General features: G+C 46.7%; 2 protein-coding genes across 2 annotated transcripts; one reads left to right on the forward strand and one right to left on the reverse strand.

Moving 5' to 3' along the window:
• The first annotated feature begins 7157 nt into the window (after positions 1 to 7157).
• Positions 7158 to 13453, forward strand: LOC100192908 (uncharacterized). Its single transcript, NM_001138095.1, has 5 exons — positions 7158 to 7406; positions 12070 to 12209; positions 12298 to 12423; positions 12520 to 12646; positions 13157 to 13453. The coding sequence occupies exons 1-5, from the start codon at positions 7373 to 7375 to the stop codon at positions 13213 to 13215; spliced, it is 486 nt and encodes a 161-aa protein (NP_001131567.1). The 5' UTR covers positions 7158 to 7372; the 3' UTR covers positions 13216 to 13453.
• A 4928-nt stretch (positions 13454 to 18381) lies between these two features.
• LOC542104 (atypical receptor-like kinase MARK) lies at positions 18382 to 21760 on the reverse strand. The gene is made up of 2 exons (NM_001111737.2): positions 20142 to 21760; positions 18382 to 19365 (listed from the first exon to the last, which is right to left on the reverse strand). The coding sequence occupies exons 1-2, from the start codon at positions 21577 to 21579 to the stop codon at positions 18719 to 18721; spliced, it is 2085 nt and encodes a 694-aa protein (NP_001105207.2). The 5' UTR covers positions 21580 to 21760; the 3' UTR covers positions 18382 to 18718.
• Positions 21761 to 23763: the final 2003 nt, after the last annotated feature.

Raw genomic sequence — 23763 nt, forward strand, 5'->3', positions numbered from 1 at the left:
CCCCACCCATGACTAAGGTAACTAGATTTATTGCATTCCTTATTTTTAGATGTGTGTATCTATTTTTTCTTGTATCTAGTTTTACCTCTCATGCCTAGTATTACAGTTTGTACTTACTTTTGCTTAAACCCATGCCTACTAGGTAAATCACATGGTAGGACTGCTTGTTTTCAATTCATACACTTAAGCAAACCTACATGGTTTAAAATGTGTAATTAAGCATGACACATAGCTTCTATATCACTCCATAGTAAATGATACATCAATTGATTCTCAAATGCTACAAGTGTAAAACGCTTATATTCTACAATTTGTGTCATTTAACTTATATGTGCCAAAGTTTGGATTACAGATGATTTGCCCCTCTTGATATCAAATCAAAGTGCATGTCTCCTGCAAGTATTCAAAACTTGAATGCACACCTTCAGGGGGAGGTTACTCTATAATCTAATACTTCGAGACTAACACCTTTTCAAGTCTATTTCATGTGATAGTCTCATTGTAAGGAAAATGAGGTTCCCGGAGAAAGACAACAATCTTCCACTGCAAAATCTCCAAGAACTCTCATGTCTCTCAAGCTCGCCATTGAATTTCAATCGGTATATTTTGAGACTACATCTAATATCATTTACATGTCTTCTCCAATATTTGATTAGATTATATTTCATATCATATACTTCCATGTTGCTAAAAATGCATAAGTGGTTAACTCATATTCTGTTACCTATGCATAATGGAAGTTAGTCTTTTCAAATCATGTCTTGCACCTCTAATTTTCACATGTTTTTTCCTAAAGGTAGAAGATCTCTGTCAGGGGGAGTATTTCTTCGTCTCTAAAAAGGGGAGAAATTTTCTCTCTAAAAGAGAACACTCATTTAGGGGGAGTAATCTTTTGAGGGCAAATTTTTTATTTACTTCCTATATGCTTTCAATGTCTTCCTTTTCGGTGGTTGATGCCAAAGGGGGAGAAGTTTAGGGATCAAAGCAATGAAAACTATATCAAACACCAAACACCACCAATTTAAAATTTTAAAATCTACAAATGGTTTTTCAAGTGGTTTTGGTTATTTGGTCCAAAAATAGGAAGTAAGTGAATTATGGAGTTAGGGGGAGGCTTAAGTCCATAATATCACATTATGGGGACAAACATGCATCCTAGTAAGTAGATTGCATAATGTCATTCAAATAACTGTATTATTTGCTTGCTTTGATTATGTTGTCATCAATCACCAAAAAAGGGGGAGATTGTAAGGAAAATGGACCCCAGACCATTTGGCTAATTAAGTTTTGGTGTTTGATGATCAACACAATCCGTGAACTAATAAATTTTCTAGTGTTTGTGTTTGTAGTTCACAGGATGCAAGATTAACTTGGACTAAGGAATTGAGGAAAGCAACACCTCAAAAGAAGACATTAAAAAGATCCAAGAAAAGTCCAAGTGTGCTGCCTGCGGACTGTCTGTGCGTGGAGCACCGGATTGTCCGGTGGCACACCGGACTGTCCGGTGCCCACATGCCGGACTGTCCGATGCACCAGGGAACCCCAACCCAACGGCTAGTTCTAGGTGGCACCTGGAGAGAAGACCACCGGACTGTCCGGTGTGGAAAGCCTGCGGCGCCAACGGTCACCTGCTATGATAGGGCAACGGCTAGGCGCACCGGACAGGCTACAGTGTGATGTCCGGTGCACCACTGGACTGTCCAGTGTGCCGCAGAAAGCAGCAGTTTTTCTCCAACGGCTCTATTTGTGTTGGGGGCTATAAATACACCCCCAACCGACCATTTCCAAGCGTGGGAGCCCAAGAGACATACCAAGGCATATAATAGACATTCCCAAGTGCTCTTACACCCAAGTGCTTAATAGAATCACTCGGTGATTAGCGTAGGTGCTTTGCGAAGTGCTTAGATTAGTTAGACCGCTTTAGCGCTTGCTCTAGGTGAACCTTAGATTGTTGAGTGAGTTTAGATAAACCTCACAACCCCTCGGCTCTTGCGTGAGCCGTTGTAATTGTATCGAGTGGGGCGAGTGTCTTGCGAGACCATGACAACCGCATTTGTGTCACGGCCGCCACCGTGTACCAGAGGGAACGAGGCCCGCGGCGTTTCGGCCGGAAGCTCGATAGTGGAGACGGCGGGGAACGTCCGAGAGGAGCCGGAAGCGGAGCACCACTTGCGCGTGGAGAAGGCCCGCAGCTCTCTACGGAGTTACTCGACCGAGGTGCTTGGCCCTCGCGTGGGCTTCCCTTTGCGTAGGGGCACCAACAAGGATTAGTCGGGACCTTGCGCGGTTCCGGATACCTAGGTAAAAATATCGGCGTCATCCACGAGAGTTTGCTTCTCTACTTTGCTCTTTAAGTTTCCGCATTTATATTAAGCATTTAAGTTTCAATCTTGTATACATACTTATTTAGTGTAGATTGAAACTTAGCCATTGCGGTAGAGATAGCAACACTTAGACAAAACCTAGTTTGCACATTCTAGTATGATTATTTGCATAGGTTTTGCTCTAGGGATTTAATTGTGGTCTAGTTTAGTAAAAGTTTTAGAATTCCTAATTCACCCCCCCCCCCCTCTTAGGCGTCACCCGTTTCCTACAAGAAGCGAAGAAATTGGGGTAGGGAAAGGCTAACCTAGAGCTAAACTAGAACTACTCCTAATGCATAAGTAAAACGAGAAATAGACTTGATTTGATCGATTGTGTGGGGTTCAATCAGTCGTAACCCTTCATTTATATAAAGGGGGATCTGGATCCGCTACAAGTTGTTTCCCGAGCTAATCCCACGGTTTTAGCTAACAAATCCCGCGAGAAATTAGGAACCCTAACTAACTCTGCGCACGCGCGGACCGTTTGCGCCATCACCGCGGACCGTCCAGCCTTAGGGTCGGACCATCCGCGAGTACATTTCTGGTGCTCAACATATGCCCCCCTGCCTTTTGGTGGCGGTTGACGAACCAAAAGCATATGAACTAAGCCTGATGCAAGCCACCAGCTTTTTCAATCCAATATAGTGATCATTCAATTGAGCCCCAATGCATAAAGGTCGTTTAGGATTGCATCGTTCTCGGCCGTGACCATTTGATCAATGAATCAAAAGGAATAGAATGGAGGTGCCCCCATCCCGAATAGACAAAGTGAGTACGCATGTACCATGAGTTTATCGTCGTACCATTCCACATTTGAACAGGACAATACATCGATGATGAGTAGGTGGGTGGGAAGCATCCTAGCATGTCAGGATGAACAGGCGATGTTTGTTGCATCATCTTTCGGGTCGTTTTACTCGGCCGTTTTGTATTAATGGGTGACTGGGGTTTCTTTGTTGGCCGATCACGTAGAACGACCTTCTTGCCAGCATATTTGGCTAGCAATTGATCGAAAGTAGGGTCGGCTTTTACTAGCCGACCATGTGCGCCATGTTGGCTTTGCCCTTGCGTCTCTTTCCTTGCTTTGTTTGGACGCTGACGCCTCTAGCCATGGGCGGACTGTCTGGCTAAGTCAGTCGGACCGTCTGTCTGAGCACCAGATCGTCCGCACGTAGGTGTCGGACTGTCCGCGATGCTCGAGTCAGGTTGCCATGCTCGGCTCCTCAATTGAGTCTGACCCCGGCGCCTCCGGACTTGTTAGTTTTCTTGTCCGGAACCTTCCGAGCAATCTCTTCTTGTGATATATTTGACGTGCGAGGATCGCTAATGACGATGTTTTCGCCTTTGCCTTTATCGGCCACTTCAGGCTAGGCCTGGGCATTCGGTTCTTCGGTTCGGTTCGGTTCGGTTCCTCGGTTCTTGTAGAAATTCGGTTCTTCAAAAACTAGAACCGAAATAGCAAGATAAAGAAATCAGAACTGACTAGTTCGGTTCTCGGTTCTTCGGTTCGGTTCCTCGGTTCTAACCGAACTGTAACAGCCACTCTAAAATTATGAATAACGACAACTTTTGTAAGAAATTTCAGCAACATCTCCCCACAAAAAACGACAAGTGCATAATGACTATAATTTCATAGATAATACATGGATGATTAGAGGTTCAACATAAGTCGATAACACAACATCCGAAGTTACAAACACATGTAACAAATTGAATCTAATACTTTTGGGTTTTCGGTTCTTTCGGTTCTTTCGGTTCTTTGGAGTGCAGAACCGAAAATATCTCATTTATTTCGGTTCTCAAAAAACCAGAACCGAATTTCATAACGGTTCCTTCGGTTCGGTTAGTTCGGTTCCGGTTCTCGGTTATTTCGGTTCGGTTCCTCGGTTCCGGTTCTTTTTGCCCAGGCCTACTTCAGGCTGAACCAAGACCTCTTTGCATGTGGGTTCTATGGTATTGACACGAAATGATTGTGTGTCCACTTGCATCTCCTGAAAAACCAATTGGCCATCATTTATGGTCGATTGTATCTGTCGACGAAAAACATTACAATCATTAGTGGCATGGGAAAAAATTGTGCCACTTACAATAAGCATGTCTCTTTAATTCATCCATAGGAGGAATACTATGAGTTAATTTAATGTTGTCATTTTTTAGTAGTTCGTCAAATATCCTATCGGATTTGGCAACATTAAAGGTAAATTTAATCTCTTCTTGCCGATTCTTTTGAACCGGCTATAAAGAAGAACATGCAGAAGATTTGACCTTTGTTGGCCAAACAAATTCAACGGTATATACATATGCGGATTCATCATCTGAATTATCACGCTCTACTAGATGTATAGTACGGGCGACTGATTTTGATGTCTCTTTAAATCGGCTTTCATAGGCTAAAGCCCGCTGATGTAGCTGAGCTATTGAAAAGAATTGGGTCCCATCTAATTTGTCTCTTAAGTAGGATAGCAACCCATTAAAAGCCAGTCCTGCTAGCTCTTTGTCTGCGACATGGATCTGAAAGCATCGGTTTCTAGTGTCCCGAAACCTCCGGATATAATCGTTAACCGATTCTTCACGTCCCTGTCGGACTGAAGCTAAATCAGCTAGTCCTAATTCATATTCCCCAGAAAAGAAATGTTCATGAAATTTACTCTCTAAATCATTACAGGAATTAATGGAATTAGGAGGCAGGGCGGCGTACCATGAAAAGGTGGTACTAGTAAGGGATAAAGAAAATAAACGAACACGAAATGCTTCCTTATCGTCTAATTCGCCTAGGTGTGCTAGGAACTGGCCTATATGTTCATGTGTGCTTCTCCCATTTTCACCAGAAAACTTAAAAAACTCTAGTACCCTTGCCCCTTGTGGATATGGGACAGTGTCAAACCGGTGATCATATGGCTTCTGATATGATTGCCCCACTCTAGCTACACTAACTCTGAGCCTATCTCGAAATATTTCAGTCATCTCTTCTCTAATTTTATCCATTGCGCCCGGTGGCAGACCAGCGGACCCTAGGCTGTGGGGCTCATTCGGTCAAGCATTGTTACGCCGACCTTCTTGCCGTGACCGATCGATAATGTTGATCGGCCTGTGATCGTATGGCGTGTTGTGGTTTAAATATGTAGGGGGCGGAACGTACCGCTGCTATGGTGTGTAATAATTTGGTGCATAGTGTGCGACAGTAGGATCTGTGTATGCGAATTCGGCTTGTCCGGTGGTACATCCGAACTGGCCGGTCATGTTCGCTATTATTGGGGTGCCACGCGGTAGCCCTGGTATGGTCTCGGACTGTCCGACAGGAAAAATCGGACTATCTGCGTAAGGGTCGGACTGTCCGGGCAAAAGCTCGGACGGTTTGACCGTGTCCAGGGGCGCCGATCTGCCAAGCAGGGACGGTGGTAATGGTATTTGTCCTGGATATGAGTTCATCGGCATACTATATAATGGCTGGGGCTGTGAATCCCCATTTGTCGCCGATGTATTAGACATAGACATCATGTTACTAGTTTCATATGATGGAAAACTTGGAGCAACAGATTTCTCCAACGTATGTGTTAATTTTCTAACTGATTCTTCTAACCCTCCAATCTGTTGTTTCATTTGATTCTGCTGATGATCTACATATTGTTTAATAAATTGGATGTTGTCGGTTTTACCTACGTCGGGGACTTGAACCGAAGATAGAAGAGACGCGGCGTCGGTCTCTCCATATTTGATAACTTTCAGGTGGCGATCTACCGTGTATTGTGACAAGAATTTCTCCTTTGCTTGCTGCAAGTAGTCATCATATTGATGTTTCTCATCGGTCGTCAGACTTTCAATAACCGGCTTCAGGATATTGTCCAGGGAGATATCAGTGTGATCTTTAGAACCGGCCATTTGAGGGCCTGATTTTTAGTAGATCTAGACACCTGTTTCCCAGCGGAGTCGCTAAAAAGTGTGTTGGCGTCGATCCGGGCGCCAATCACTGCGTTGAGAACCCGCGGTGGTGCTCTATGCACAGGAGCGGACGGTCCACGGCCGGGGGCCGGATGGTCCGTGACCTGGCGCAAGGCTCGGGTTCCCTGCCTGACGGACCGGACGGTCCGCGTGTGCGCAGGGACGGCGGAGTTCGTCGGCGGCACCTGAATCTCGCTCCCGGGAGGGACCCCGTCAGGAGGAGAGATCCTAGGCTTTGTCTAGGGTGGGCAGGCCACCCTAGACACATCTAATCGTCGTAGAGCTGAAGAGAAGTGAAAAATTTGGGGTAGGGAAAGACTAATCTACAGCTAAACTAGAACTACTCCAAATGCATAAGTAAAACGAGAAATAGACTTGATTTGATCGATTGTGTGAGGTTCAATCGGCCGTAGCCCTTCATCTATATAAAGGGGATGTCTGAATCTGCTACAAGTTGTTTACCGAGCTAATCCCGCGGTTTTAGCTAATAAATCCCGCGAAAAACTCGGAACTCTAACTGACTCTGCGTACGCGCGGACCGTCTGGACCGCGGACCGTCCGGCCTCAGGCCCGGACCGTCCGCAAGTACATTTCTTGTGCTCATTAAGATTAAGGGATTTTAGTGCTCTAATATCCTTCGGTATCCATGTGTTCCAAACAAGCTCTAAAAGAATACTATTTCTATTCAATTCCAATTTCCTTGCTCACAATTCGATTATTTTAGATAGAAGGAATACTTATCTCAGTTTTTAATTATATCAATTTCATTTATTTTTAGTTCTGAGTTCTGACCCTGTCTCTCTGTTGTATCCTTTCCCCTGTCTCTGCAGCAGAGCAGTTCCTTTCTTGTTGTCTTGCTCTACTCCCCAGTCCCCAGACCCCAGTCCCCCACTCGGACCTGGGGGGCATCGCACCGAGGACGACCTCACGCTGGGGCGGGCCTTGGTATATTCCTTCTCCTCCCTGCTCGGTTTAGCACGCCCGCTTCCAGCACGCATCCTCCCCTCCTCCCGTCTCAAGGGATAGCAGGGTGCAGCGGCTCGAAGCTGGAGGAAGCGGACGGGTTCGCCATGGGGTCCGAGGGATCCTCGGGTCCAGTTGTCGGTGAGTAGCAGTCTCTGTCCGTCATTTCTCCCGAGTTTGCATATGATGTGTTTGTGTGCTCGTCGGTCCGCGAATTCGAGCGGAGACTGGAGAGGTGGGATCTGTGTGGCCAACAAGGCATGGCTGCCTGGATCCCCGATCGGATGCGGCCGCCCGTTGATTAAGGGAAGAAGGAGCTTGGTGGGAGTGGGCTCAGTATCACCTGGGGCTGCTTGGGGAATCCGATCCGGCATTGCCTCTGATTGGAATTGACACCACATCAAGATTGCTGTGCGCGACTTAGGTGCAGAGTTACCATTTCCACTGCCATGTAGTCAACAGCCTCTTGGGCGAAAGACAGGTATATCGGGAACTAGGGTTGCCTTCGGATGGAATTGCAGATTTGTAGTGCCGAGTTGGAATGTCAGGGTAAGTTTAGCATCTCGCTGTAGTTGGTGAGCCCCGGTTGATCTTTCCATGTAAATGAGAATTATGTAGGTTTTGGTCGAGACTTGGAAGTTTATTCCTTTAAGGATTAACAAAGAAGAGTTCGGTTACTCGAATGTTGGTGCAATTCTTGATGGATTGATTGGTTAGGAATTTGGCTGGACCACCTGAACTTATTGTGAAGTCACACTCATCTGTTGTTGGGAATCATTGCTCTTGAAATAGTTTTATAAGACTGCGATTAGACTTGTTATGTTGTATGGTGCAGAATGTTGGTCTAAAAGAGACGACATGTTTAGCATATAAGTGTTATGGAAATAAGTATGTTACGTTGGATTTGTGGCCATACAAAAAGGGATCGGGTCCGGAACGACGATATATGTGACAAGCTAGGGGTAGCACCAATTGAAATAAAGCTTGTCAACACCGGTTGAAATGCTTTGGAAATGTCCAACGAAAAATTGCAAAGGCACCAATGTGTAGTGGGATCCTAAGGCACAGAAGCAATATGAAGTGAGACAAGAGAAAGCTGAACTTGAGGCAGTAAAAGGAGACTTGAACTGATGAAATATACCCAAAGAATTAGCCTTAAATATGATTGAATTAAAAACAGCTATCCATGTGCCTAAACCTTGACTTGTGGTTTCGGTTAGGTTTCAACACTAGTCTACCCTAACTTGCTTGGGACTAAAAGACTTTGTTGTTGTTGTTGTTGTTGTAGAGTTATTTCTGTAAAAGTTTCTGGACAGTTGAATCACATTATTGATTGGAGCACTAGTAACTGGTGTGGTACTGAACTAGCATGTGTGTTATCTTTATCCAGCAGGAATGCCCATTAATCCACAATCTGGTAAAGGGATTCAAGTTTCCAATATAGTATTCTAGTGGTTATAGATCCTTATGTTTAGCTACAGTAATTGTATTCAGAATTGAGTCAAGGTTAGCTATTTCTGACCGCCATGCCTCAACTAGTCAAAAGATATTTTTTCCAGATTGTAAAGGATTAAAGCTCAAATTACTCCTAATGGTTTTTTAACAGTTAAATGGGGGGCATGCTTGCTCTTCTTGTCAGTGATGCCGATTCTAGTATTAGTCTTTACCTACTTGTTAGTCATACGCCTACCCATGGCCCATCTTATCATTTCCCTTCATTTCATTTTAGATTTTGTTAATTGTTCCTTGATGTAAATAGTACAAGTCCATAACTCACCTTGATCGACTGAATTTCCTGAAGCTAGCCAATGTGTGACCTTGCTTACATAGAAGAGCCTCTATGAGATGTTGCTGAAAGATTTGCAACTACTTGCTTAAATTGTATAGATTCACAATGATTTCAAGTCGTCCGACTAATCGCGATTAATCACGATTAGTCGGGCTGGTCGGTAATTAGTACACGATTTGCTGGACGACTCGACCAGACAACCTAGTCGTCCTGGTCATCTGACTAATCGTCGACTAGGGCGACTAGTCGTCCGACTTATGTGTCCTGGTCGTCCCGGCTAGGGTTTAGTTATTGGGCCTTTTTTAGCCCATCTACAGTCACTGCACGTCTCCTCTCCTCTCCTATTATAACCTACCCGCCAACAGTCTCTGGCTCTCTGCACGTCTCCTCTCCTCTCTTGCACCACCCCTGCAGTCCTGGACTTTGATTGCCGACGGCTACAGCACCCTGCGTCCCTGCCCCTTCTCCTGGAGTCCTGCAGCCTGCTGCACTACTGCAGTCTCTAATTTATATAACGTATACATGTGTATATATATATATATATATATATATATATATATATATATATATATATATATATATATATATATATATATATATATATATATATAAATATAAAAGTATATAAGTATAGCTACTAATGTAGGACGACCAGGGACCGACTAGGAGTCGACTAGTCGCCCTAGTCGTAGCCTAATCGCGACTAGGCGACTTGAAATCATTGATAGATTGACATTCACTAGCTATGAGCTAAAGAGCAGCTTTCCATGAGGACAAGAGTAGTGAGGTAACATGAATGTACTTTGGTTTAGAGTTGTTGATTTGGTATTTTCAATAGAACTAGTCAATATAATTCAAATTTATGTGCACACCAATGTTATCAAGTCGTCTAACCAATCCCTGTCACCATGGGACTGACTAGGTGACTAGTCATCGTCTCATCGACTAGGACGACTTGCCTTAGTCAGTCCTAGTCGTCCTATATATCAGGACTAATATACCAAATATATACTACTCCCTCCAGCCTAGTATATAAGCTGTAACCACTTTTTATTCTAGCCCCACAATACAAGGCGTGCTCTCTCTAAATATACGTACATCGATACAATAGTACTAGTGTTGATAGAGAGAATTAAATACATTCTTTGGTCTTTGAACCAGATGTGGTTACGCCTTATATACTAGGGCGGAGGGAGTAATATACTATATGTTCTAGACAGTTGCGTACCGTCCTTGGATGGTAGAGGCTGAAACTCTGTTCCTTTATTTAAAAAATACTAAATGTTCTAGAGTACAAATCAAGCATGAAGATAACTTTACCATGGTGGCTGCATGTAGGGTTGCAAATTGGGCTGAAAAACATGTGCCCAAGTGGCCTAAGCCATCTCAGATGCAGTCCATGTTCTCAGCTGCCCAGCAATTCCATTTTTGTTTCTTGTCGTTTGACTAATCATGATTATCGAGTCGTAGCGCCTAATCATGTCCAGGATATCGAGTTGGATTACTAAGCTTGATTAATCGGACGGCTTGATAACACTGGTGTGCACATGCACAGATGTTTGCTTCAGAGTGGGTGGGGTGTTCAATGGCCCTAGTCAATAATCTTCTTTTAAACCCAATATCACAAATTTACAACTATACTGAGTAACTGATCATCATCAAGCAGATTCCAGTCAAACATTTTTTCATACCATTTATCCATGTTCACTTCCACCGGTCCTTTTTCATCTGTTTGTTTGGCCTTTTTTCAGCTTCTGGCCACCAAAAGCTGCTGCAGACCACCAAACGCCCCAGCTTTTCAGCCAGCATCTATAAGAACCGCTTTGGTAAAAACCGTCCAAAATCAACATGAACACAAAATCGGTCGAGTCGTCACGATAGTAGGAATCTGTCGCTTTCTAGATACTGAAACCTTTGGACCACTTCATCTTCCTCTGCACATAATCCCCACGATACTCAGGCTCTCTCCACAGCTAGATTCTCTCCACAGTCAGATTCTCAGAAAAGCTGGTCAGAAAAAAACTAAACCAAACAGGCCCATATGAGATCATCAGTTCATCACATAATAACATGTCAGCCTGCTATAGCTGACCGTAGGTACCTGGTTGCACATACTCAAAGATGTCAGCAATGTTGATTTCACTGATTACACAATTAGCGTTGGGACATGTTTAGTGGGCCTGTATGTCAGTATCTGGCCTATTTACTAAGTTTAAGCTCGTTTGAACAAAGTCCCATTGCCCCCCCCCCTACTCCCTCCGTTGTTTTCTATTTGTCGCGGTTGAGTTCAAAAGTGAAATAGCGAGCGACAAATATTCGAGAATGGAGGTAGTAGTTCTTTTCAGACAGCCTATTAAGCTTCGAGTGTCAAAATAGTTGTTAGAAGACTGGGATTGTTCAAGTGCACTCGTAAGTTGATTGGGAATTACATGGTTGGGCCTTCATCTTTATTTTAGAGTAGCTGCAAATTTTGCTTTCCTGAAAAAGGTAAACCTATCAGGCACCTGTATATAATCTGACCAAGCCTCCTATATTGCCCCAAATATGTACCATTTTTTTGTGCTACTGTTTTTTTTTTGGGGGGGGGGAGCTTGGTTCTTACAGAAGGATGCCTTGCAATCTGTGGGAAAAGGAGGAAATGGTTTCTAACTTTAATGTCTCCAGAAGTCCAGATCATGTTCTTTGCAACTATTGTTCCCTCGGCTTTCTTGCATTAATCAGTTCATTGCTTTCTATGTTTATATATGGCACTTTTTCTCAAAAGTATTGGAATATGCTACTGTACACATAAAGCATGCTCAATATAACAGGCTGATATATGTGTTCTCCTACCGTATGTTTTATTTTTAAAATTTCGAGTCTCATGGGTAATCAAACTAAAATCCAGTGAATCATGAAAATTCATTGCTCTTTAATTTTGTTCACAAGCACAATGAATTTGAACTCTGAATATCTGCTATTCATGTTGCTTGATAATAATTTAGATCATACTTTGTTCTATGGCGTTTTCTGCAGTTCCCAGAAACTTTAGGCTGCTAGAAGAACTAGAACGTGGTGAGAAGGGCATTGGTGATGGAACTGTGAGCTATGGGATGGACGATGCTGATGACATATTTATGCGGTCCTGGACAGGAACTATCATTGGTCCTCCCAACGTATGCTACAGAAATACCCATAACTAGATACATAATGCATTTGTTTTGTTATTCTCAAACCTGAGATGTTTCACTGCATTTTTCGCAGACTGTTCACGAGGGACGAATCTATCAGTTAAAGCTGTTTTGTGATACAGATTATCCAGATAAACCACCGACTGTCCGATTCCAGACTCGGATCAATATGACATGTGTGAACCAAGAAACTGGATTGGTACTCGTGCTTTTTTTTTGTTTCTTATAGCTTGCAACCTACCAAGGCAATTTATGAATGATAGTAGGCCTATTACTTAACTAGCACCTTTTCTAGGTTGAACCAAGTCTATTTCCTATGCTTGGAAAGTGGGAAAGGGAACATACGATGGAGGACATTCTGACCAGCTTAAAAAGGGAGATGTCAACTCCACAGAATCGCAGGCTGTACCAACCTCATGAAGGTATTTTTTTTCTGTTCATCCCTCCAGTACCTTATATGCTGACAGTGCTGTTTAACTGTAGCCACGCGAAGTAATCTGTCTTGAATATCCAAAACTCTTGCCCAGACTAGATTGTAAAGCCAAAAACATTACCCGCTTCTTGGAAGATGACTAGAAAACACCCATAGTTGAAATTTTTATATTGCCGAAAGCTGGCAGCAGGGCCAGATACAGGAACCAAATGAGCATGGCCATCAGCAATCTTCTGCGCTATGCACTGTAATTAACATTTAGTTAGGCTCTGTTTGTTTCCTTACAGGATTATACAATGCAGCTTATGGATTATATAGGCACTTATTGACCTGCTTATGGGTTACCACAATTTAGTTATCTAGATTATATAATCCACCTAATAATCTATGTTGTTTGTTTACCTCTCAACCTATTGACCTCCCCATCTTTGCAAAAAAAAAAAAAGGTGCTCCGTTTGAACTGCCCTGCTGGTTCTTAATCTTGGTTTCTTCTCTGCAGGCAATGAAGACCAAAGAGTAGAGCAGAAAGGGGTGTCTCTTAGATGTGTCATCATGTAATCTATGTGCGTTGCAATGTACAGCATTATTGAATTGAGCAGCGAGATGCCGAGGTGAGAGACCCTCTCAGGAAATCATGTGGTTCGCCTTAATGTTAATGGTGCCACCATCGCAATAAAAGCGTCGATGATTGTTAAAGTGCCTGCACACCATGTAACGTGTAACCCAGTTCGTTCAGATTCTGTGAAAGACAACGAGTTCAGTGTCTGTTTGTTAAGGGCTGGCTCTAGGCCTGGTTATTTTCTCGAGGAAACACCGTGCTCTTTCGACCATGCGTAACGAATTGTACCGATTCTGAACAAGTCGCGAAAGGCTGATAAAGTACCAGAGACACGCACGCATCACCTTGAGAAGTCGGGATGAGCTGAGTTAGGCTTGTTCGTTTGTGCCGGATTGGTGGATCGGAACGATTTTTATCTAGATTGTTTCTTTAATTTATATAAAATTTAATTAGCTGAAACGGTTTTAGGTGCAATCCGATAGAGATAGAAACGAAGGCCTTAGTAGTATTCATTCATTCCGACCAGCTATTTGTGTGCCTCTGAAAATCTGTCCACGTCCATCTAGACATGGACGGAGAGGAGGAAAGGACGGTCGGTCGAAAAAAAGGCGCGCCCCCGAAAGGCATGGGAACATGTTGCATTCACGCCAAAAGCCCCCCACAGCACGAACAGAAGAAAGCGAGATGTTCCCGCACCGCGCTGGTGCTTCCCCTCATCATCTCACGCTGCAAGCCTGCGAAGCTGACGACGCATCCTATATGGAGATGGAATCACCGCGCGCCGTGGTCGACTGTACCGTCGTTTGCTAAGCGCCTCAGACTGTGCGCAATGATGCCCGCCGTGTACCCCCTCGCCGTGACGGCAACAGTATCCCGCTAGAGCGTTCATCGATGCCCCTACCACTGCTACAATGATAGCGCTTGGCACATCAACTCGCTAGATGAAGGGCGCGGCTGCTGACTCCCTTCCCTCGTTATTAGTGCACACATGTATTTATTAGTTCAGAAAAATTTGATAATAAATGGTGAATATGTATGAAAATTGATATTTTATCATTATAGTGGGGTATAGGGGAAGGATTTAGGGGGAACCGCGGTACAGGGTGGAGATATAGGGGGGAAGAGAACGCTGACGTGACACGTGAGTGAGATATAGGGGAAGAAATTTAGGGGTAACCGCTGGACACAGTCTCAGCTCCTAATGAGCACATGTCTGTCGCACAGAAATTATCTTAGAAACTGCCAACTGGTAGCTAAGACTGTGTTCAACGCATCCCGCCGGAAGCCCCCCTCCCCTACGGTAGCGGCTACAGGAGCACGCTAAAACCTTCAACGGTTAACTCTATCCCCTCCCCTACGGTAGCGGCTAGCGCTACTATTTTCTCTCTCCCCCCAAATGCAGCGTGCTCTCTTTTCCTCCCCTGTATACCGTGCTGTGGGCTCACGATTAATTATTAGTTGATGAAAAATTGGTAGGAGGTGAAAAGTAGGTATAGAAAATAATATTTTATGGTTGTAGTGGAGTATAGGGAAGGATTTAGGGGGAACCGCTGTACAGAGTGGAGATATAGGGGGAAAAGAACGCTGACGTGGCACGTAAGTGGGAGAAATTTAGAGGTAACCGCTGAACACAATCTAACCACTATAGCGACGGACATGAATCTTTTCGGCTAGTATTGTGTAAGTGTCGATCCTCTCTGCTCTCTCCTCTCCTTTCATCGCGCCACCCTATCAATAAAGTATCACTGGCAGGTGTCGGATGTTAGGTATGCAGGTAGTGTAGATGTAGCTACTGAGAATGACTAAGCTTAGCAATTCCCGTCCGTTTCCAGATGGCATTACAAGCGTAGCATTCGCAAAGACTATCGATCCATCTCCATCTCCATCCCATCCCAAACAATTAAAAGTCACCACTCACCATCACCTTTAATGGCCCAATAACCTACTACTATTCGATGCGACTACTGTACTATGCGAGAGAGCTGCGTGTCTGTACTTTCTTTTTTTTTTCCTAGAGCGTCTTTGAGACTGACACAGGCCCGATGTGGCGTGCATGCATGCCGGAAAAGAGTGGCCTCTGTCGCTCTCTCAGCTTGAGCCTGCGAGCGTCGCCTTTGGCCAACAACGGGCCTGTTTGGTTCGGCTTTTTTCTGACCAGATTTTCTGAAAAGCTGGCTGTGGGGAAAAGCTGACTGTTGGGAAAAGCTGGTGGTTAGAATTTAGGTGTTTGGTTCGCCAGCTGTGCAGAAAAGTTGTTCGTGAGAATCTACGTGTTTGGATAATCAGAATCTCATATTACAGATTCTGTTCGAAGAAACGATAAAATTAAACCCAGAACGAACAAAAGGTCATTACACAATAATTAGTGGAGTTGATTACATCATAAGTACCGTTACATTGACATACTTAACTACGACACTAATGCATTAGCAATTGCATCTCGACCGGTAAGAATATGAGTGTTTGGCAACCTGGCTGTAAAGAAGAGCGACTCGTTAGAATCTAAGTGTTTGGATAAACATCTTTTCAAATGATAGATTCTTATAATAAAATTGATAAAATAATACATTATCGAACTCATGAACTTGTAATTGGAAAATAATATGTTCATTAAGGAAAAACTTGGCCGCATATGTCATATTTCTACTGGATTACTAACAAAATAACATGTGTAAGGTGGTACTTTACTACAACAAGTATTTGATGCAGTACTCATTAGTATCCAATGAGTTGTTACATATGTGTATTTACAAACGTCGTGACAAAACAAATTTATTGGCACGTTTGAGCCGGAGGGGTCACAGGTCTCTTTTTCTTATACTGAGAAGACGAGAAGTCGACTAGCTTTCTCAGGCAACGGCGAGGTGGGCGCTTCTCTTGGACCATTGGAATGCCACTTCGGGCCGAAGCGCTTGCTCTAGAAGCCGGATGAGAAGCTGGCCGTTTGGTTCGGCTTCCAGCTTTTGGCCGCCAGAATCTCAAAGAAGCTGATCCAAACACATACAACATCCTCGCAGCAGCTCGGTGGAAGGAGGACACATGACACACGACGACGACGACGACGACGACACGACGAAGACGCCACATGACACATTATCATATGCTTTTCTTCTTATCCTTTTCCATTTGAACGATGTTTTGCATGCTTTTTCGTGATGACGTGTGTGCATGTTTTTTTCCCTCTCCGAATAATCCTTCTGGTCAAGTCAATTTAGCGGGTCCGAAGTTTCTAGTAACTCTGACCCGGAGATGAGTATGTAGCGGCGTGGTGCGGCAAAAAAACAGATGCTCAAAGACTCCTGCTTTTGTTTACGCATTTTTTTGTCTTTTCGTTTTCTTGCGTTATATTGTAAGGAATAATTCTAGAAGACGTCGATGTGCTTTCCTTGACTCCTTGTAGTATTTGATTGAGACGGTTTTTTCTTTCTTCATAGATAGATAATTGAGTGGAGCGGTGTTAGAAACTAACTAGAGTGGAATACATACGTACAGGGGGAGTATAATGTAATGTGCTTATTACTACCTGTCTGCGAATCAGTTTACTTGTAGGAGACTAGGAGTGAGGACGAAGAGATGCCATCTTCTTGTTATGAAGTCAAGGGTCCAAAACCAAAGCTGGTTATTAGGTAATCAGACAGGAGAAAGGATAGTACCATCCGGCCGGCGGAAGTTGGCTTGCGCGCGTACGCGCTGCTTAATATTCCTACTTACGTAACACTGGTAGCAGAACACTCTTGGTGTGGTACTAGTAGTCGATAGAGGCGTGAATGCTTGTTTGTTTCTTAACTAAAACCTGATGCGCTTCGTTCGGTCAACTTCTCACCCACCTACGTGTCCATATTAGCTGCATCGGGTCTGGAAGCTCGATTCTTCCAGCAAAAACAAAAGAAGAATCTGCTCAGCACTGCGTGCACGACTCGGCCGGCATACTGTTCCAAGTAAAAAAAATCAAAAAGAAAAAAAAAAGAAAGCGAAGTTGATGCATCCATAGCCAATAGCCATAGGATAGGCGCACCGTTCAAATTTGTTCCATGGCGGCAAACACGCACGCCACGCCCGATACTAGGCTACTAGTACTAGCTAGCCTGTGTAGGGGAGGAGGAGGCAGGGGCCCGTGATCCGCGACGACGAAGCGCTCACGTATCAGTCTACGATGCGCGGTCCCCGCAAACAAAAACAAAAAAAAAAAACCGGTGGACCGGAGACGAGCGCTCCCGCTCCGCTCCGCTCCGCTGCTTGCCTGCTTCTGCTCCACACGACCGCACGGCCGGCCGGTCCCCCAGCTCTCGTGAGCCGGTCCGGTACCGCGTGCTCTGTGGAGTGGTACCGTGGTGGCGCCGAGCCGATACGGATCACCGCATGTGGCGGACGGGATGGGAATGGGACCAGAGTACCACCATACCATGGGAGCACGGCACGGGACTTCCTTTCAGATTTGGCGGGGGTCGCCTCGCCCCATGCCCCCGTGGTCCGCCTAGCAGTAGCCACTAGGCATTTAGCCGAGACGCCGGAGCCGGACGGAACAAGAATGCAGCTGACCTACCACGGAACGGAAGAACGGGTGAGAGCTCCGTCTCCTGCTGCCGTCCACATCGCATACGCTCTTGGTGAGAAAAAATCGGGCAGTTAGCTGAGCTACTTGTTCTACCAGGACCAGCAACTCGGGCGAGGGAAATCAGGAAAGCATCATGCCCTTGCCTCAGCAATTTCGACGAGCGCCGCTGGAATTTCGTGGGTACTGATGAATTCTGGGGGGGGGGGCGTCGTAGGCCCACCCGCCTTCAATTATCAGCGAGTACCATGTCAGCTACTATCAATGAACAAACGCCAAGCAGTGCTCGTCCACAGCCACATCACTATACTGCACATCGAGATATCAAACCGGGGCCTGCAGCGCAGACCGACCAATCACTCCAGTTTCGAAATAGCCTCGCTGAAGACAAGATCCGTGGCACCAGGTCTCACAACTCACAGCTTCATGACAATGACAATGCCGCCATCAATCAGCTGCCACCGTAGCACAAGTGGTTAACAGTACACCACCAAAACTTTTCCCAAAAACATATTTGGTCCCACTGAAATCACATTGCCAAGCAACTAAGGCAAACCAAACGAGAGATTAATCCGGCAAAAAGTGAAAAAAAAATCCAAACGCTAGATGAGGCTTGAGTAATTACACATGGATAGCCGGAAGACAAGCAGCAGCAGCAGCTACAAGCTAAAACCAACCTGATCAAGGCTAGAATGAGCACAGCAATTGAGCAATCTCACACTTTAAAACTGGTCCCTAAACACACCACCAATCACCTTCCGCAGCACAGGGTGCGACTGCCGAACACCCGTGCTGCTTAGTGACGATCAGGTTAACCGTTAAATCCAACAGGCTAAAAGATGCACAGAAAAAAACAGTCGACTCAGTCGAAGATAGGATTCATCGAATGTGTGAATCGATTGAATGCAGGCTAGAGTTATAGCAGATTCTCTCTCTCAGGTCAACTCATATCAAGTAGCAAACGGATTGGTCGGCGCCGCCTCCGATTCAGCCCTTGAAGATTGATCATCAACTTGTTCAATGTTCGGGGTCACGCTTGACTTCTTGATCTCCTCTATCCGCATGACAACATGCGCCATTGACGGCCGGGCTTCTGGGACTTGTGCTGTGCAGTCCATAGCAAGCAGCACGAGCTGAGCCATGGGCTCCTCACCAGTCTGATGTCTCATGAGCTCCATATCAAACACTAGTGAACCCCACTCCGAGCGGTTAACTGACTGCACCCATCTGGGCAGGTCGACACCCTCGTCGTTGAGAGCAGCCTGGCTGGGGGCCTTCCCTGTGACCAGCTCAAGCAACAGAACACCAAAGCTGTACACGTCTGCCTTCTGGGAAACCCTCCGGGAATCAATAACCTCAGGTGCGCGGTATCCGGTGGTGCGAGACGATGAAGATGATGGACCAACAAGAGTGGTAAGGCCATTCTCTGATACACGTGCTTGATATGATTTTCCCAGGAGGACATTGGATGACTTGATGTTACCATGGGAAGCCGTTGAGGTCGTTGAGTGGATGTACTCAACACCACGGGCTGCAGCTAGAGCAATGCTTGACCTTAAATCCCAGTTAAGTGGTGTCCTGCCAGAACTTACGTTGCCTGTTCAATAAAAATGAGATGCAGACAGTTTAAGTGAGGCCAAGTCACGACCAATTGCTGTATTCATGGTCAGCAAAGACGATTGAGAACAATACATTAGGGGATCAAAGAACAACTTGATCGTATAGTACCATTTCACAAGCTACAATGACCCCAACTGATTTTCTTCTTTAATCAAACCAGAATATTCTACCAGTAAAGCAGAGGGCAAAGATAACTAAAATGAAAAATCCAAGAACATACAACCAATGATGACCAAGTAATCAATGATTCGGAAAGTTTCTCAGAACTAGTAAGCGACCAATTAGTGAAAAGGGAGGCATGATAACAAATATTTTATTAGAGGTTCCATGTTGGCATCGACAAAGTTAACACATAAATCTGAGTCAGAACTGAATAAAACTTTCCTAGTAATAGTGTAATACCCAGTAAATAATAACATATAATTCAAGTGCTTTGGATACCAAGCAAGATAAATAACACCTCGATCCCACTGATTTTGACTTGGTCTCCTTAGACCATGACAAAGAAATCAAGTCCTATTCACAGGAGAGTAGAGAGTACGGGTATTATTAAAACGGAAAAACAATTTGGAGTACCTTTTAACCAACACGAGCCTTAAACATTAGAAAATGAAGCAATACTCTACCCCTACCACCCAAGAACATGCAATGCACATGGTACTCACAAGCACACGTACAGCAAAATGGTGATGCTACTAGCATAAACAGATAATATGCAACAGAAACCTGGGGGGTGGGGGGTTAAGATCTCACCGTGCAGGACTGCAGACAGGCTCCCCATGGGCATGAAGTCGTAAACAAGTAGCTTCTCATCTTTGCTGTAGTAGTAAGCACGGAGTGGCACAATGAACTCGTGCTGAAGCTCACCAATCTCGGAAATGCGTTCACGGAACTCAGCTTCAGATAGAGTCACGTCCTTGAGGCGCTTCACGGCCACAGTTGCCCCAGACTCGAGCACTGCCTTGTATGTCGTCCCGAACGCTCCTTTCCCGAGCACCTCAGCCGACGCGCGCAGCAGGTCCTCCAGATCGAAAGGTGCCACGGCAGCCGCTGACCCAAAGAAGACCAGCTTCTTACCGGACGTCGACTGGCCGATAGGAGCGTTGGGGTGGCCTATTGTGGTCAAGGGCGCAACAGCAGCGCCGCTGGTCATCTCGGGAGGTTTCCTGCCGCCAGCAGCAGCAGCAGCAGCAGGCGCTTCAGGTGGCGGCATCTCCAGAGACCGCGTCCTGGTGCCCCCCGACCTGCGACAGAGGCAGACGAGGAGGAAGAGGAGAAGTCCGGCGCCCAAGGCGGAGCCTATAGCGATTCCGGCAATGGCACCACCGGAGAGCTTCTTGTTCTTGTGGCCACTTTCTCCCCCATTTCCACCGATGGTCCCGCCGCTACCACTACCGCTACCGTTACCGCCACCGCTACTGGGAACAGGCGTCAGCGACGGTGTCTGCCCCGCTGGAGCCGGGGAAGGGGAAACCTCGCCAGGGCAAGGCCCCAAGGGTCCGCCGCACAAGCCCGTCCCCAGGAACGCGGAGCGCGGCTGCGACCGAAGTGAAGCCGGGATGGATCCGTTCAGCTGGTTAAACGAGACATTGAACTGCTGCAGCGGCGGTAGCTTGACATCCGAAATCTCGCCGGAAAAGCGATTGTTCTCCAGGAGAAGGACCCTGAGGTGCGTGAGGCTGCCGAGCTCCGCAGGGATGGGCCCCGACAGGTCGTTCCCGCCGAGCGAGAGCCTGACGAGCGCCGGGAGCGCGAGAATCGCCTGCGGGAACCCGCCGGACAGCCTGTTCCCGTTGAGGAAGACGTTCCGAAGCGCGGCGGCGGAGGCGAGGTCGGCCGGGAGCGCGCCGGAGAGCCCGTTGAGGCGGAGGCTGAGCGTGTGGAGCGCCGTCAGGTTCCCGAGCGTCCCCGCGGGGACTGCCCCCGAGAGCGTCGCCCCGGGGAGCCGCAGCACCGCCACGCGGCCGTTCTCGCAGGAGACCCCCGTCCACGAGCACGCCCCCGCGACGTCCGAGGCGTTCCACGTCAGGCGCCGCCCCACGGCGTCGCGGAACGCCAGGAGCGCCCGCGCGTCGCTCGCGAGGTCGTCGGCCCCCGCCCGCGCCGCCAGCGCCGCGACGAAGAGCAGGAGCATGGGGAGCGGGGAATGGAGGCGCCCGGCGCGCCACGGTGGGGGCGGCGGCGACCGCATCTCGGCTGGGGTGGCGAGAGCCGGAACGGGCCGGAGCGGAGCGGAGCGAGACGAGGCGGGGAGGGGTAGCGTCCGTTTCGGGGGGTGGGGTGGTGTGCTTTGTTGTGTTGTGTGGGCGGAGATGGAGTCTCTGGCGTGCGGGAGACTGGAGAGAAAACCCCCCAAAAAACTCCCGTGCTCGTTTGGCGGAATAGGCCTCGGGGTGTTGGGGTAATTCGCGGGCGGAATTTATCCGGGTGTTTGGAGGTTGCGCCGCTGGGGGTTGGTAGGGCCGGACGACAGGGACGGGAACACGAAGCAGCAAACGAACGTGTGGCAAGAGGGTCTGACTGGGAACGGGAACGGGAATGGGGTTTCTAACCGGGAGAGGATCCGATGAACGGGGACGGGAGTGTGCGTGCGTAGCAGTGTTGCACTGCGGCCTGCGGCTGCGGGAATGAGAGCGCGACGGTGCGTGAGCGCTGGCGCACTGCCGGCGTGCCCGGTGGGTGGTTGGGTTCAGACTCCAGAGACTGCCTGGGGGACGGTGCCGTGCTGATGCGTTGGGCGGGCTCGGGCCAGACCTGTTCGTTTTTTTTTACTTAACAAACAAACCGACAAATGCCGTGTTGTTTCGCGTGCCGGCCTGCCAAGGGTTCTGACAGCTGGGCCCACCACCGAGCGGGCTGGGCAGATTGCTATGGCAGGTTTTGCTGGTACTGGCTTTTTTTTCTTTTAGCCGCGGGTTGGACAGCTGGATTTACATAACGGCCATAAATAAGCTCCGTTTTGAGAAACCACGCGTTTTATGACCAGGAATAAATATTGATTTCCGTTTATTCGGTCCTCGGAATTTAGTGGCGCCAGGCTTGGTTCGCCAAAAACGAAAAGAAAATGAATTCCCATGCTCCCTTCGCTGAAATCGCGTTCCCGACTTCCCGTATTGAACATGGCCTTGCGCCCCTTGCCTGGGCCGAAACCGCATGGGTCGCTAGCGTGCCGTGCCGAATCCACGTACTACCAGACTACCAAAGGTTTCGTTCCTTCCCGACAAGCAAGCAACCAGCCACCAGGTCTCAGGTGGTCGATGGTGCGGCCGCCGGCCGGCGCCCGGTAGGCGAGGGCCGTTCACTTACCGGTGTGTTCCGAACCATTTTCGTAAGACGGCTGCCGCTCAATGATGGCTGAGATCATCGTCGGCCACCGCCCTCGTATACGACACACGTTTGCGGTTTGCCGCTGTTCTTTGTTGATGAATTTGGTAGGAATGGACCATGGCACGTTGACACGTCTCGTTCCTGGGCCCGTTCCGGGGAATTAGTTCGCCCACCAAAAGTGACAATCTGGGCTGACCGGTTGTGCTAGTTCCTTCTATCTGCTTGCGGCTCTGCATCTTCTCTGTAGGTACAACTACAAGTCAATATTTCTTCGGGTGTCTAGCTATTTAAAAACGGCATGATTTGGCGAGCGGGGGATGGAGCAATCAAATACAAAAAATGGACTGGATCGTGGATCTCTCATAGGCCATTACAAGCAGACCAATAAAATGCACGGTTAGGAGAATCATTTTAAAAGGTAATCATACTATCATGACGCTAATCCGAAGACATAATCTACTCTTATATCTGATACTCAACATGTGTAATGTCCTAATCTGTAGTAGCTTGGTCCTAAACATTTATTTGGTTGCTCCTTCATTTGCTCCAAGAAATCCATGGCCAAGGTCTTTTCCTATCACCAGCAAGGTCGAGGCATATAGGGCAAGTTTGGTTTCCCAGCACCGCTCGCCTAGCTTGTCCGTGTCTGACTGTCACAAAACACGAAACCCTTGGCTAGGCAGGACAGTACCTCTCTCAGGCTGGCAAGATAAAACTTGTCTGCAAAAGCTCTAAACTAGATAGACAACATATCCAAACAAGCCAGACTATTCTTCTATATCCTCACCCATCCCTCCGTAAGGCAACACAATAAACTAGCGGGGAAACCACCCGGTAGTTTTTTAACTGTCCATCAAGAGGTACAACAATGCTGACATTAAGGTACCATTTCTTGGTTACTACATGCCAAAATTCAAGTTCTTTTTTTTTTTTTTTGAATCTCGCCCTCTGGATGGTCCTTACAGGCTTAAGGCCACGTGGTTGAGAGTTCTAACGATTTAGGTTTTATTATCTCTAAATTTTAATGTGCCTTAGGTCACGTGCAATC

The sequence above is a fragment of the Zea mays genome, chromosome 1 (assembly GCF_902167145.1).
Source record: "Zea mays cultivar B73 chromosome 1, Zm-B73-REFERENCE-NAM-5.0, whole genome shotgun sequence".
NCBI classification, from domain to species: Eukaryota; Viridiplantae; Streptophyta; class Magnoliopsida; order Poales; family Poaceae; genus Zea; species Zea mays.

What these genes read in the sequence shown, in the direction of transcription:
- LOC100192908 (NM_001138095.1), top strand. Translation starts at nt 7,373, where the DNA reads ATGGGGTCCGAGGGATCCTCGGGTCCAGTTGTCG. An exon ending in CTATCATTGGTCCTCCCAAC is followed by an intron (nt 12,210 to 12,297) that starts GTATGCTACAGA and finishes CATTTTTCGCAG; the next exon opens with ACTGTTCACGAGGGACGAAT. An exon ending in TGAACCAAGAAACTGGATTG is followed by an intron (nt 12,424 to 12,519) that starts GTACTCGTGCTT and finishes CACCTTTTCTAG; the next exon opens with GTTGAACCAAGTCTATTTCC.
- LOC542104 (NM_001111737.2), bottom strand. Translation starts at nt 21,579, where the DNA reads ATGCGGTCGCCGCCGCCCCCACCGTGGCGCGCCGGGCGCCTCCATTCC. An exon ending in CCTGTCTGCAGTCCTGCACG is followed by an intron (nt 19,366 to 20,141) that starts GTGAGATCTTAA and finishes TTTATTGAACAG; the next exon opens with GCAACGTAAGTTCTGGCAGG.